The sequence below is a fragment of the Melanostigma gelatinosum genome, assembly GCF_949748355.1.
Source record: "Melanostigma gelatinosum genome assembly, chromosome: 23".
NCBI lineage: Eukaryota > Metazoa > Chordata > Actinopteri > Perciformes > Zoarcidae > Melanostigma > Melanostigma gelatinosum.
In genome coordinates this window covers 12,475,967-12,490,920 of record NC_136656.1, presented here as the reverse complement: position 1 = coordinate 12,490,920, position 14,954 = coordinate 12,475,967, and the positions used below count along the sequence as shown (strand labels likewise).

The 14,954-nt window shown below is 43.5% G+C and overlaps 1 protein-coding gene across 2 annotated transcripts in view; it reads left to right on the top strand.

The window, feature by feature from the left end:
* The window catches only part of tbc1d14 (TBC1 domain family, member 14), a 30,577-nt gene that overhangs the window by 5,930 nt on the left and 9,693 nt on the right, over positions 1-14,954 (top strand). The window contains exons 3-5 of one of the 2 annotated variants that reach the window (XM_079295927.1): positions 4,349-4,472; positions 13,454-13,578; positions 14,751-14,833. In XM_079295927.1, the coding sequence (XP_079152053.1) occupies positions 4,349-4,472; positions 13,454-13,578; positions 14,751-14,833 (332 nt within the window). Of the gene's footprint in view, positions 1-4,348; positions 4,473-9,476; positions 9,545-13,453; positions 13,579-14,750; positions 14,834-14,954 lie in introns of those variants that run through there. The other variant, XM_079295926.1, reaches the window with a different exon arrangement.

The following is a 14,954-nucleotide window of genomic DNA, read 5'->3' as shown; positions in this document are numbered from 1 at the left end:
GGACAGAGAAGGATTTTGATTCGGTGTTTTTTGCAGGTGACTGAGCAGGATGGCCACCCCATCACTTCTCCTGTACATTGACAGGTAGGACGCCAGCAGATGACGTGACATGTTTGGTTGACACTTCTTAACCACTGCGGCCAGAAGTAGTTTCATGTCTCTGTGTTTTTGTAAGCAAGCAGCAGAGCTTTGATCAGCAGTTGTATAATGTGGCTTTTGTGCTGGAACACTTGTAAAAGAAGAGCTTGGCGCATCTCTCCCTCCTGCTCACTGGGGTCCTTCCTGACGGGAAGAACTCAATGTACCTCTTCTTCTTGTACTAGCTTGTTCGGTATATCCACGCCAGGTCTCCTGACAGCAAACCCGTGCAGTGCAACGCCTCGGCTAGTGTTCAACGCACAAGCGAGCAGCCGTTCCACTCGAGCACTCGGCCGTGTCAGCGCTCACGTCGGGGCCCAATCGGCCCCGGGCTGAAAGCAAATCACTCTCCTGCTTTGTCGGCGCTCGTTCGGTGGCGCACACGACAGCCAACGAGCTGTGAAGAAAAAAAACTCTTTGAGTTATGCAGCGTTGTTTTATGGTGGCTCACAGGGGTCACTCAAGTTGACCGGTCCCCATAGTGTAACCTGGTTACACCTCAGCTCAGCCCGATTCGTTGATGATATGAAGTTTTTATTAAGAGTCGGAAATGAATCCATTGGTGTTTATGTCTTATAATCACACAGTTTAGTTGCACTGTTCATGATGAATTCACTCGTTGAGCTTGGCAGTTTGTTGACCGTGGCAATAGTAGTTCAACAGTGTTTTTCCAGAGCTTTCAACCGTGTTTAACGATCTTCTTCAGCATATGGAGTTTGCTCAGTTGTCATCGCACGTATCAAACTCTGGTCACGTTATAAAATGTGGTAACAAGAGCGCGAGTCATGGACGTGTCTAAACGCTGATGAAGATCACGAGAAGTGGAGTTGAACACTCGGCTGAAAGCTAGTAAGCGGACCTTGAGTTACGATTTTTTTTCTTTGTCAATTCACTAGTTATTGGTGAAACTCTCAGATCAGATTTTCGATGTTTTTCGTTCTGTGTTTTTGCTTCTGTGTGGACTGACAGCTGCTGTTTCCTGCCTTTTGTATTTCCTCCAGGAGGAGTTGGGTGACTGTGATCACAGCCGACATCCCCGCGTTAACGTGACCGCTTCCCTTAACGGCTCTTTGTAAGATGTTGCTCCACGAGCGTCTGATGCCTCATGCCTTCCAGCAAGGGGAAATCCTTGCAGAGCTGGCGGTTGCTTGTGTTCTGGTCTGTGTTTCTCCAATGTGCACTGTAAGAAGAACATAATTCACTGTGCTGGCCTTTTTAATATCCGCGATGTCATTCGAGTCCTTCATTGAAGCCACAAGTCACCCACACGATGAGGAAATACTTTCCGCTGCTCGCAATATCCTCGTGTACCACAGTCTGTAAGCAGAGGGGCAGCGATGCGACACTGATGCAAAACATACAAAGAGGGAGGCGTTGTCACTGGAAGGTAAATAAGGTTAAAGGTGCCGTGCTGGCTCACACAGCCCAACACAAAGGCGAGGTGGCGAGGTTCTCAAATGGTGCCACGGGTGGTTCTCCAGATAAACGGGGTGCAAACCCACATACACACAGACAGACGGTTCGATTCTAATAAAGAAAATAAAAATGAAGCATCTCTGTAAGCCGAAGAGAAGCAGTAGCTGCTGCGGCGCTTCACTGTTGATCAATGAATGTTGTATAACACACGCAACTTTATGTTTGCTGCAAGGTGAAGCACTCGAGCAGGGGTGTCAAACATACGGCCCGCCACGTCATTTAATATGGCCCGCGAATCCGCCAGATAAAAAAAAGTTTTAATTGAAAAAAAAAAAATTTAAAGTTAGATTTCATAAAAACAAGATCCCCATTGTCGAAATTATGAGATAGAAAGTCAAAAGTATGAGATACATTCATAGAAGCAGCTCTTTGGCTGGTTGCTGTACATTTGAAATGGAAATGTATTGTGAGTACATTGAAGACTACTTTAAACGTGGCTTTAAAAACACATGAAATACTTCACGTGGGATTGTGCAAACGCACCCTTGAAAGGATTTTAAGCTTTGAACAGCTATTGTAATAACATGTTTGATATTTGTCTTTGCTATTTTCTTTAATAGTTTAATCTTTGATAGAGTAATGTGGGTTTATTAACCCTAAATTAAAAGGATTCATGTTATAATAACAGAAATGTGCTTAAATATATTTTTACATTTATATAACTGCATGTACAATATTTTAACACTTGAATAAACAATAATCAAATGCAGAGACAGTTATTTACCAATATGTTTAGGAGTAGTTACATTTACAGTCTTACATTTACAACCGGCCCTTTGAGGCCGACGGTGATGCTGATTTGGCCCGGAATGAACATGAGTTTGACCCCTGCACTAGAGGCAGTGTTGCACATTTAGATACGCTTCAGGATTAAGAGATGAATGTGATTGTGTTCCACACATTGTCTCGTAAACTCTGCAGCACATACTGTTACGAGCACGGCCATGATATACAAATACAAGGCTTATGTTTCTCTCGCTCGCCCTTATTTCCTGTTCATTTTAAACCATGTTATGTAATGGTTTTACCTCAAATCATGTGCATCCGAAGTATCTTCAAATTAAGAAAGTTTGAATTTTAACCTCTTTGAACTTCAGTTGAGTTTTTACTCCCAACCTAGATTCAATTTGATTATTTTTCAAACTCTAATCTTTAAACTCTCCTTTAAAATGTGATCTAGAATTAATTTTAAACTTAAAGGTAACGTGATTTGTTTTTTTTACTTTCTTAACTGTGATTTCTTCTTTTTTCGTAAGAGCTTTTGTCATTTTTTTATCTTCTTTTTATTATGTGGCCATATGTCTCCATTAATTCTGCCAACAAGTTTTTCTCAAAGGAGGAGGAAGTTGAGCTTCTTTGCTGAGCCATGAGTAACTGACTTTTAGCTAGCTAGCTAACAATGTAATGTTTAATTAAGGAATCCAGAGCAGTCGATTGTTAGGCATGCAGATGTATTTATTTGTTTGATTAAAGTATTTGTAATTTAAATTTGGCCAAGTAATCTTAGGTTAGATTATTCTTAACCGATCCCAGCCAAAGGATTATTATTATATATTATTATTATTATTATTATTATTATTATTATTATTAGTAGTATTAGTATTATTAGTATTAGTATTAGTATTTTTGACAATTTCACTTCCACAAAATCTCATCGCTTCAGTCCTGACTCGTAAGTTACAGTAAGAAACCAATGTATCCTCAGCATAGTTCACCATCACGTTTATGGTTATCATCAGCTTTCAACAAGTCATGAGTGAGCACAGCAGGAGGCCGCATGTCTGGAGGAAACGCCCCCTAAGCAAACACAGAAGCCTGCAGCAGACACAGCCAGCTATCGGCCAATGACGCGTCCGGCCTGCAGCTGTGTCCGCTCGGTGCTTCCTGACCTGGACGGACTGTGAGGAAGTCAGAGGGCAGAAGGTCAGATTGGTCCAACTGAGACAACTTGTGTTGTCGGATCTCTTCTGCGCCTCTCAGGGTCCACTGGGTTAGAGCCAAGTGGTGTCAAAGCAACTTGTTTAATGTTGCATATAGCAACTATTCCCCCATTGATTGATGGGTCAGAATCACTACAAAAAGCCAAATGTGAATGTCCTCTAGGTGAGATGCAACCTGGACAAACAGCAGGATGTGGACCCGGTCAGAATAAGCTTCTTTTTTTTTTTTTTTTTTTTCTTCTTTTCATAAATGTTTTCACAGCTGGGCTCCATTCAGGCTTTTGCTGAAAGCCTCTGCTAACAGCTCAGTGACAACAGCGCACTGATGGATGAGTGCAAGGAATAGCTGGCTATATGATGCAGCGAAAGAAGGCTTTTCACCGTATTCAAACAGAGTGGATGGAAGAGCAGACGGTCAAGTGGTTATTTGAAGTGGGAAGATTGTATTCCTCAATAAAAGCAGCTAAAAAGCCTTTTTATACATCACACATCGCAGGTTGATTATTGCCGCTGTGTCATGCATTCAACGTCTAGTTTTATTAGTCCTGCCAGCTCACATGATGTCCCATAGGTGGTTAAAATGCTCTCTGGGTGCTCGGTGCGCTTTCACTCTTATATCCACAGATTTCCTTTTGCGAGCTGATCTCAGCAGTGAGTTCCTGCAGCTCTCTGGGGGCCCGCACGGAAGACTGCAGTCACAGCTCTGCATTCTACATTTTGCTCTCGTGCTATAATGACTTACCGTAATTTGTTCCTCCAATGTAATTGCCGTCCCCTCTCCGTTGGTCTCTCAGGAGCCTGTTTGCCAGGAGGGTGAAGGACAGTCGGCCGGCGGAGCAGAGGGATCCAGGGTGGAAGCTGTTTGGGAAGATCCCGCCACGGGACGGTCCCGCTAAGGACCCGAAGAGAATACAGAAGGTAGAATCTTTAAATTTCAGGGGTTTCAATTCTGGGATCACAGGCGGACATTGTGTTCGTGGTGACTATTTCCTGTTTGGGAGAGACTAACATATTCTGATCTCACATCTCACCAGAAACTTTCATTCTTTCTGGTGTTTCCTCCCAGTCTCTCTCCTTTTTTCCTTTGGTCTCTGTACGTTTTACGAAGCAGTTGCATGTAATTGAAAGGACTTTGTGTGAATTTGCTCCCCTACGGACAAATTCAAATTCATTGGCTTTGTGTGCAAATTCCCTCCATGTTCCGTCTGAACACAGTAAAGCTGCATTGATCTCTTCCACACATTTCCATATGAGGGCTTGTCTGTTATTTGTTGAAGCTCTTCTATGGTTTGACCACAGTATTCAGAATTTCCCACAAAATACAGGAACGTGTCCACTGACAACACCTCGCTCCCTTAAGCACACCGTCTTATTGTTCACACAGCTTCATATTCATTTGGTTTATTTGGTCTTCTTAGCTGTGGTTTATGGTCCTCAGGGTTTCAATTTGACACTTTGGCCACCTGCACTATGTTGAGAAACTGTCGGACAGCATCTCCAAGGGCTGCGTTAGCTCTGTAATGCAGACTTCAAGTTAAATGGACTGCTTTTGGATAACGCAGTTGTCTTGTTATAATTTTACAGAGTTCATGAGCTTTCTTTACACTGAAGCTTCAGATTTGTTTGGCCGGTTTATTTTTATTTTTTCATTTGTTTTAATATCTGTGCTGGAAAGTATCCAACTGCATGTCTGAAGTGTTACATTTGACTGCCTCAAACCCCAAATATTGAATGTATTAGATGTATATTTTATTGTATTAATTTAAAGTGCAGTTGACTTTAACATTGTGGAAGTCATTTAAACGGTGAAGCTGTTGTTTGAAGGTGGAATGAATAAGCAACTAGCTTTTGATGCAATGACACCTTTTAGCAGAGCTCATCACTACCATGGACACTAAAGACCAGTAAGCACGATGAACCAACGTTATGACTCGTGATTACGTACCAGCTGAAGGCTCAGACTTTATAGAGGTCAACAATATCAGGAACTAACCGAGAACAGTGTCAGTGGTAGCTGCTGATACCAGGAGCACAATGCCCTGAGCAACAACACTCCCATCAGTGACATTTACGTTCTTCAGCTATTTTTAGAACGCTGGAAAGAAACGACCTCTTTCAGTTCTTAGAAACATAATAGAAAGGACACGACTGAATGTTTATTAAACCACAATGGATCTTTGGAAGAAGGGTAATTTACAATAAACACGTAAACCAATCGGATTAGGATAGCGAGTAGCAACGCTACCGCAGTGTTGCTACTAGTTTAACTACATTACCCAGCAGTGTATGGCACCATAGATATTTACAAAGTCATGGAGCTGTCTACATGTAGCCATTTTCATAATCTTGCAACTAGCTACATTTCCAGGAGCTAGCTGTAGAGTGCTGCAGGGACGATGTGTTTTTGTAGTTCGCACGGAATTTAGCATCACACTGGTTCCCTTTATAAAAAGCCAATGGGATTTTTCCTTTGGATTATTGCAGAATATAAACTCTATGGCAAACAAGCCACTTTGATATTTACATGCTTTGAGATAATCTTAAGAAAATAAACACCACTTTAATGTTTTTTTCAAATTGTGAATGCAACCGACGGGAGTAAAAAGCTAACGAAAATACAAGAATGCTGACTCATTTCTGTGTTTTTAGGACTCATTCCTGCAGCACTCTATTTTGTTCACTATTTGTTTCTTTTTGTGAATCACTTTAGTGTACTAAGCTACTTTTTCTGAATTCAATGTTTCAACTGATAAGCTTCCTACTTTCAACAAAAGTGTCGTTTTGCTGTAGCTTGGCTCCTTCCAATGATGATTAGCTTGTAGCTCCACTAGCTACGGTGAAGTAGCTTCCCCAGCACTTTAAAGCGTCACAAGCTAAATTTATTCAAAAACTAAATCATGAATGGTCATAGAACACAAAACAGCCAAAATACAATGAAAATATCAAAGTATAAATGTTGTACGAGCTAAAATAGACTCAATCACTCATAGATTTCTTTGTAAACATGCGATTGATGGGAATCCTACTACTCGCTCTCTTAGTGTGGCAGAAACGTGCCACGTGCATTTGGTGTTCGTGCTGCTCAGCGAGCTGAAATTCAAAATGTCAAGGTCTTTGAGAGCACTTTGTTAGATAGCCTGCTGATGACTGAACACTCGGAAAATTTCCCACTGCCGTTCAAAAAGCCAGTCGGGGACGTGTCTCAGGGCCAATTAAAGAGCACAGCATCCACCTCCTGGTGAAACACAGCAAAGAACATGATGGCAGCCTGTAATTAGAGCCTGTAGAAGCCGGTCATTGTGCTTCCATTTACCCTGTGCTCTTTGTGAAAGGCCTGTTAACGTGCTGTTCCTACAGTTTACATATCAGTCCTTCTAAATATGTCACACGCTGGCTTTAACTCTCTTGTTATCTACACTTGACATGCTGTCTGACTCATGCACACAGCCGCATATGCTTCATATCTGAAGTCCATCTCATCTGTGGTTGTAACCTTATATTAACCCTCAGGGATCCCATAACAATGCTGTGTGTGTGTGTGTTGCTTTATTTGCCATGGTTATTGTTCAGCTGCTACGAGACACACTGTGCTATCTCCACCAGCAACACTTCCCCTTTGAGAATACTGTAAATCAAGTTTAACATTCTAATTTACACCACTTCAGTCTGGGGATCTCAATATATCTGGAGGCCTCGGTACAATGTCTGGTCACTGCTGAAGAAAGTAATTGTTCCGTTACCGAGCCTCTGCTCTAAATCACACTGTTGCAGCCCGGGCATGTCTGAGTTACTGCCCCTGGGAGGGGGGGGGGACAATATTCCCAGCAGGGTTTTTCATCTTAATATTAAGTCATTTAAACCGCTTTTAGACATGAATAAATGAGGGATCTTGATAGCAATACTGAAGCTCCTGATAGCTAATGTTTTGTGCTGATATATTAACTATTTTGATGGCATAAAGGGTTTTATGTGTTCTAGTTTTTTCTTGTTCTGGTCAAGATGGAAACGTTTCTGAAGCAGCAATTAGACCATTGTGATGACAATAATTGAACAATGAAATCTGATCCAACATCTAGCATAAAAGTCTGGATCAATTCTGCTATACATCAAGCAAATGTCATCTCTATACCAGAGGTCATATTTACCATGGACAGATGGGTGAGACATGAAAGGGAAAACCAGCATCTCAGTGAGGCTTTGGCATAGACTGAGGTTTGGTGACTGTTGTGGTCGTAGCATATGAATTCCTTTGTATGGAAGCATCTGCTATTGTGTTTTCCATTCATTTATCTGGGTCTTACTGCTGGGAAGTGCTGAAAAAAATGTGAGATTAGTTTAGAGTCCTTGCTGGTTTTCCATTGGTATGTCCAGCATCAAAAGTGCCGTGACCTTTTAAAGGCTTGCTGCTGATGACGCGCTCAAGTCTGCAGAGCCCTGGAGCTCCACCCCCACTGCTACATGAAGCGCTGTCCGCTTGTTCATTCAAAGTTTGTTAATACCGAACGTGTCGTGTGTCCAAATTGCACCAAGTTTGACAAATCACTCCACGGGGTCCTCGGCAATACACCCACCAACTGTGAAGTAGATCAGATTAGCAGTTCTCGAGATATGCCAAGAACGCACAGACAGGCGAACCCTGACTGGATGTGGTGGATATGGATATGATCGATATCAATGTTGGCTGGCCTTGCTCAGGTTAAATCATGAACTAAATCAGGTAAAACATGAACAAACGAATACAGTGAATGAATGCCATAGAACTTTCTTTTATTATCTAGTTTGGCAACATTTTACACTGGGAAATCTGTCAAACTGACATTTTGCGAGTTCCGGCCAACGCTACACTTCTCCCTAGCGCCTGCCCGATCGGCACTGGGCGTGTGCAACAGAAGCGAGATGCCTTGCTCGTTGGGTACTTCCGTCATCGGTTTGGGATGCAGCAATCCGGAGCTGATGATGGAAGCAACGAGTTTGGCGTCTCACTTCTTTCTAATCTCTGTTGACAGTTGATCATGTGCAGCAGGCAGCCTCCCTTGTAGCCTAAATAAGCTGATACATGATATGATAACATGATATTGGATTAGGAGCATAGATCACTGATATCCAATCCAGCATTTTATATCGCTGTGTAGCGGGCATTTCTGATACTGTTATGGGAACAACTCTACTGATGGCAGAGGCTGCCATACAAAGTGCTAAACTGCTCAAACCTGATCTAATCATCTGTACACTCTATGAAACGATGACATAGGACTGGGGGATCGAACCTCTTATCTTCCGATTAGTGGATGAACCACTATCTCCTGAGCCCTGTGAACCCCGTAACTGTTTATGGATAGAATAACTAAACATAACCGGGGTTGACGATCACAGAATACTGAGACAAGTTCTGAATACTTATGAGTAAATAAAAACATGTACATCTCCTACAAAACTTTTTATTTCCATGATGTGAGGCAACCATTAGTGTTAATCATCAATTAAGGCGGAAACGTGAGGACACCTCCTCCCAGAGCACAAGCTTTGTAACTCTGTTGTATCAGCACCTTGGAGGCTGAGCGTCTGGAACCCGATCTGTTACTCTGGGTTTGATTAGAGCGGCTGCCAGGACACGGCAGAGCGCAGAGCTCCTCTCGGTGCAGCGATGGTGACACGGCGGTGCTGATTTGCTGACATACACACGCAGCAGCAATAGACCTGATGCAGAGCCTCTCGTTGTAGCGTCACAGCTCAGAGAGAGAGATGGGAAGACGGGGGAAGACAGGGGTATCATGCTGCTGCATCGTTTCCAATGCGGGGTGTGTCCCTCCGTTGGCAGCTTGACTGTCCCTCTGCCCTCATTTTTGATCTCCTCCTCCTGGGTGTCTCGTTGCCAGGAGTGAGCCACCCCCCTCCCCTCCCCAGGAGCAGCAATGATGCTGGGCTAAGGTTTATGTAAAAGGAACCCCCACCGGAGGACTGTCCGTCTGTAAGGAACAGCAGCGTTCATGGTGAGTGAGCTTTTGCGCCGCGAGGACAAGTGGACGAGCTGGGCGACCCACCGCGGCGCTCTCTCTCTCCTTGTCTGGCAGAATCAGAGGGCATTGGCAATCGGAGCGTGAAAGGGACACTGCGGAGGAAGAGGACGGTTCGGGTTTCACATAACAACCTCCGTGGCTCTGATGCTCCGTGGTGGGCAGCGGGCTGATGATTAGTCGGGGATGTCTCCAGAATGACGAACACGTTTAAGTTTCCCGAATGTGTGGACGGACGCGATGTCCGCACTGGAGACGACACATCTTTATTGCACGTAACTCTTTGTAATAGCCATCAGCTAAGTACAGCAAATGCACGTGCAACAGCATCCTTTAAAAAAAGAAAGACATTGAAGTGTCAAAGAGATTGCATCCTGCTGTTATCACTGATGCAGTTAAAGAGACACAGGGCTCATTTGACAGCAGAATCAGCGGGACTCCGTTTATTTCCTCTTTCCAGTAAAGCATGCTTCGATGAAACAACCCTCATTTACAAGCCCACCAGTACGTTTGTCAATGCTGGTATATGAATAACTTAACGTAATTATCTGTGCAATACAATCTGTGGAATCGGAATTTTGAGTAACTGCTCTGATTAACCTGTCCTGCAGCAGATGCCAAACAAACTACTAGCTGCTGCCAACGACGCAGACGCCGTCTGACTCATTCACACATTGTCCTGCGCTTGATGGGCTTTGGAAAATACTTTGGCACGCAGTGAAACCAGGCCAAGTGCCCTGCTGTGGCCTTTCATCTCGCAGCTTGCATAGAGAAATGAGGATATGATAGGTGCCAATCCAAGACGGCTTCACCAGCACTTGTCCACACAGCCGTCGAGCCTACATTGCTCCTTTTTTGCACATAGAAGGAACTTGCATATCACAGCATGCACAACATAATTGTGTAAGACTTTGTAGGGCCACATGGTGTGAGGCTACTTGCAGACAAACGGAAACAACATCGCATCAAAACAACTCGACGTGCTCGTCAGAGTGCCGCTTCCTAGTGTATATAGTTTTAAAGGCCATTAGCAGCCGGCATGACAGCCAGTCAGTGCAGCCAGAGAGCTCCTCCGCCACTACCAGGAAATTGGAGAACTGAAAGGCAGCGTGACAAAGCCGGTTGGCCTGGTGGCAGGTTATCATGGGATACATTTGCTATTCCAGCAGCTGAAAGCTGAAAGAGTAAAGTTCCATCCTAGAAGTGACGGGATAGGAGGGCTTTCTCAACATTGTTGAGGAATAGATGTTTTTTTTTCATGTCATCCTTTTAAGGAAAGACTCGGGGTCTGTCACAGGGATGCGTTGTGATACACACTTGTTTATGGAACGTAAACAATGAGCTGAGCTTCACTATCTGTGTGAATCACAATGCTAGTTTGAAGCTATGTAGCCCAGTGGTTACTCTGTTGAATCTATGAATGCATTCATTCTGTCAGATGTATCTGTTCACTGCTAAATTAGAGGCGGAATTCCACAGATTTTACACACCAAAGTCTGTTTGCAGGTCTTGGGGAGTACTAATGCACATGTGGAAGAAGTTATATAAAGCCTTTTGTGTTTGTAGCTCCAGAGGGAGCTGTGTGAAGTCTGATTAAAGTGCTGATTCACCTGTAGGACTGGTTGTTGAGTGGCAGAGGAATGTGCTGTAACGTTTAGCCTTTACATGCTTCTGTACCGTCAGTCCATTGTTATTGTTTCAGCTATTCATTTATCTGGTTTCTCACTCTGACGTACTTAAAATACTTTTACGCCACTCACTTCACTTTTATCACTGCGCTTGCTCTCGCATCACATTCACACGTAGCTTCCCTTCCATACACACCCTCTCGGTACAGCTTCACACACATCCTGTCTTGTGTCTCACCTTGTTGGTACCACCTGCTGATTGACCCCCTGCAGTATCAATCTAATTTTCAGGGTACAAAGCTCTGGCTAACCTTTTTTTTTTATTGACCTACAGCTGTTCCCTCGGGCACACATCATCTTTAATAACACACTAGCTATTGTGACCGACGAGTGGTAGCATGTTCCAAGCTAGCTTGTTAGAGGTTAGCTTTCCAGGGAAGGATAGATGGCTACAGAATAGATGAAAGTGAGGATATTGACGCACATTGTCCACAAGGTGATACCCTGCTATCACTTTGAAATGTTTATTTTTCAAAGTTTTTTTTTTTTGTGACATGGCCTTTCTTGAGTCTTTGCAAGATAAGATAATTAGGAACTGATCCTCTGTTTACTTCCCCTTTAAAGCTAAATGCTCTCTTACATTTTTGGCTTTTTCATTCACTCTCGTATCGGCCCTTTAGACATACAGAATGTCTCGCATAAACCTGCCCATAAACCCACAGCTTGTTTTTGCTTTTTGAATTAAGCACACAAAATATGATGCGTTAGTCAATGAGCATTAACGGTGTCGGTACAGGATTTATTTGTTCACTTTGGACAGAGTCAGACTAGCCGTTTTCCCCTAGCTTCCAGTTTTCATACTAAGCTATTTATCTCCTAGCTTCATATTGGAGAGATGTGAGAGTTTCACTCTTCTTCTCATGCTAGTCTCAGCAAGAGACGAAATACATGCATGTTGTACAATGATGGATTATTCCTTAACGCTAAGATGCTAAACCTGGCAAACATTATCTGCTAAACATCAGAATGTTAGCATTGTCATTGTGAGCGTGTTAGCACATTGACGTTAGCATTTAGCTCACAGCACTGTGGTGCCTAAGTACAGCCTCACAGAGCTGCTAGCATGGCTGCAGACTTGTTATGGCGTTTTCTTCTGTTTTATAGCATTTGTATTAATCTTGTAAATAGCTTAGCTTTCTCTACAAGTAAAGATAAGTCTATAAGTTGTGGCTATTATCAGTAATTCATGCTGGCTTTACGTCTTTTATGTCCCTCCTCTTACTTTAGTTCTGTGATTCCCTGCCTTCCTGAATCTAATTGAATTACCTTTATTTGACTCCAAGGCTGTGGTGTAACAGACAATAACACAAGGACAGATTGATAACATGGCCGCATCACGAACAGTCCTGCGTGCACACGCGCGTGCGCACACACACACACACACACACTCCTATTGTAGGAATGGATTGTTCTGCCTGTATTGTGGTCTGTGCTGATCAATGTGAGCATCCCTGTGGCAGCACAGCGTTAAGCTGATTGCTTGCGGCCCTCAGCCTGCATTATTAACCAGCTCAACGCACACCGGAGGCCATTTTGGACACACAGTGGGGTGTGTGCGTGTGCTCGATTGCACTTGCCCTATTTACAGTAACTCCCTAATTAACTCGAGAGACAATGTGACAGTTTCCTCTGAAGGTCTTCCCTGAACTGTTTGTGCTCTGTCACCTCCCTGATTCTGGATATTGTGCTCAGAGTTGTTACCACTCACACATAAACACACACACGCATGTCAGCTGATAGTCGACCTTGTGTTAAACTGCTCTGTGGTTGTAAAAGGTTGAATGTCACATGGCCTCCTCTCTCTATAGGCCTGTATCACACTCCCAGTGGTGGAGCAGAAAGCGCACACATTAGAAAGCAGCTGACAAATGCTCAGAGGCCAAAGCGTCGTCACAAGGTCACCAAGACATTTCTCAGTGCTTCTGTGTGACTTAATGTACACCTACAAGTCCTCTCTTTTATTGCTTTTCATTTTTTATTATCTCAGCTGACCACAACAGTGGCTTTGTGGTCAGCTGTGGCCCTTGTGGCAAATTTCTCTGGCTTTGGAGCTGCATGCATAAATCTATTCGTACTTTGACAAGAAACATGAAGCAGCTTATCCACCAATTTTGCGCTGTGTGTGTAAATGTTGTAATTAAAACTCCACTTTCCGTTTTTACGTTTCTGTGCCTAAATGTGCGGTTTTCGTCGTCAGGAATATGAAACAAAGAGTGGCAGAGCTGGACCTGGCAACCCGACGTCTCCCAGGCACGGTGTGAGGAAAAACCTGGACTTTGAGCCACTCTCCACCACCGCACTCATACTGGAGGACAGACCTGCGTATGTAAACACACACACACACTCTTCAATCTGTGGGATATCAGACTATCCCACATTTTTCTTTCTCTCTCACTGCCAGTGGAGTTTGCTTATCAGACAATGAAGCCACATTCTGTTGCCTTTCTGTCTTTATCTTCCCCTCATTCCTTCTTTATCAGTCCTCCTTCCTCGGTCATTCGACTCCTTCCTACATTGTTCCAGCTCGCTGTGCTGTGTCTGTTTGTATCACAGGCGGTAAAGGAGAGGTGCTGCTGAAAGTTTAATAGCCCTCCCTCAGCCTGGCTCCATTACCCTGGTGTTTGTTTTGTTTGTTCTCGCAGCATTTTATATTTTGTTGACGTACATACAGAAAGACATGCATGCATGCATGCATACGCTCTGCCTCATGTTTCCTTCAGTGGTGCTGCTCAGCCACAAGATTAGCACTTCTTCTTCGGCAACATGGTGAATGAAAACGATCGTATAATTTAGCCGGATTTCCTGTGTGTACACAATGAAGTATATTCTGTCCCACCATGACTGGCAAAAGTCTGAGTTCAGCTGCTGCCACCTCTTTTCCTTCTTTCCTGTCACCCCCTGCTGGTAAAGCTCATCTAGAAAAGTGCACTTACTGTACAGTGCAAAGTGCCAGTGTTTTGGGCTTAGCACTATTAGAGTGCAGTGTTATTTATATTTAAAGAAGATGGATGAAGATTATTTTATTCTGGTGCAATCATGACACAAGCATTCCATAATAAAATCAGATGAAACTCTGCTGACGAGAGCTAATACAGCACCCCATGCAAGAAGAGCAGGTAGATCATATCTGCAGAAAAATAACAGAGCAAATACTAAAATACTTTGACCAACATTTACTGTCATAAAATGATGATAAAAATAAATCTTAGCTCCATGTTCACTAACTTGCTTTTTCTGAAGCTTTCATCCACAACTTGGATTACAGACTTCCAAAGCTTCATGTGAAAACCTCAATAGAAGCTTTGAATGTATAAAAATGACATCTGGTACAGCCCAAGATGCAAAATGAATGGAAGCTCCAGCAAAGCTATAAATGGACCTTGAGCAGTGTTGCATTACATCACAAGCCTGCTCAACATGAATAATGCAAGCAAAGCTCAGAGAACACATCGGCGCTGATTCATTTCCATTGCATTGATCTATGCGTGTTACAGGAATCTGCCTGCCAAGCCAGCCGAGGAGGCTCAGAAACACAGACAGCAGTATGAAGAGATGGTGGCCCAGGCCAAGAAGAGAGGTGAGCTCATCTTTACAAAGTAATCAAGGTTCCTGTCTCGCTCCAGAGCTTCTGAAGCTGCGCACACCACTACAGGACCCAACGGACGATGTCTCCCTTCAGACTGCATTCCACCTCTTTC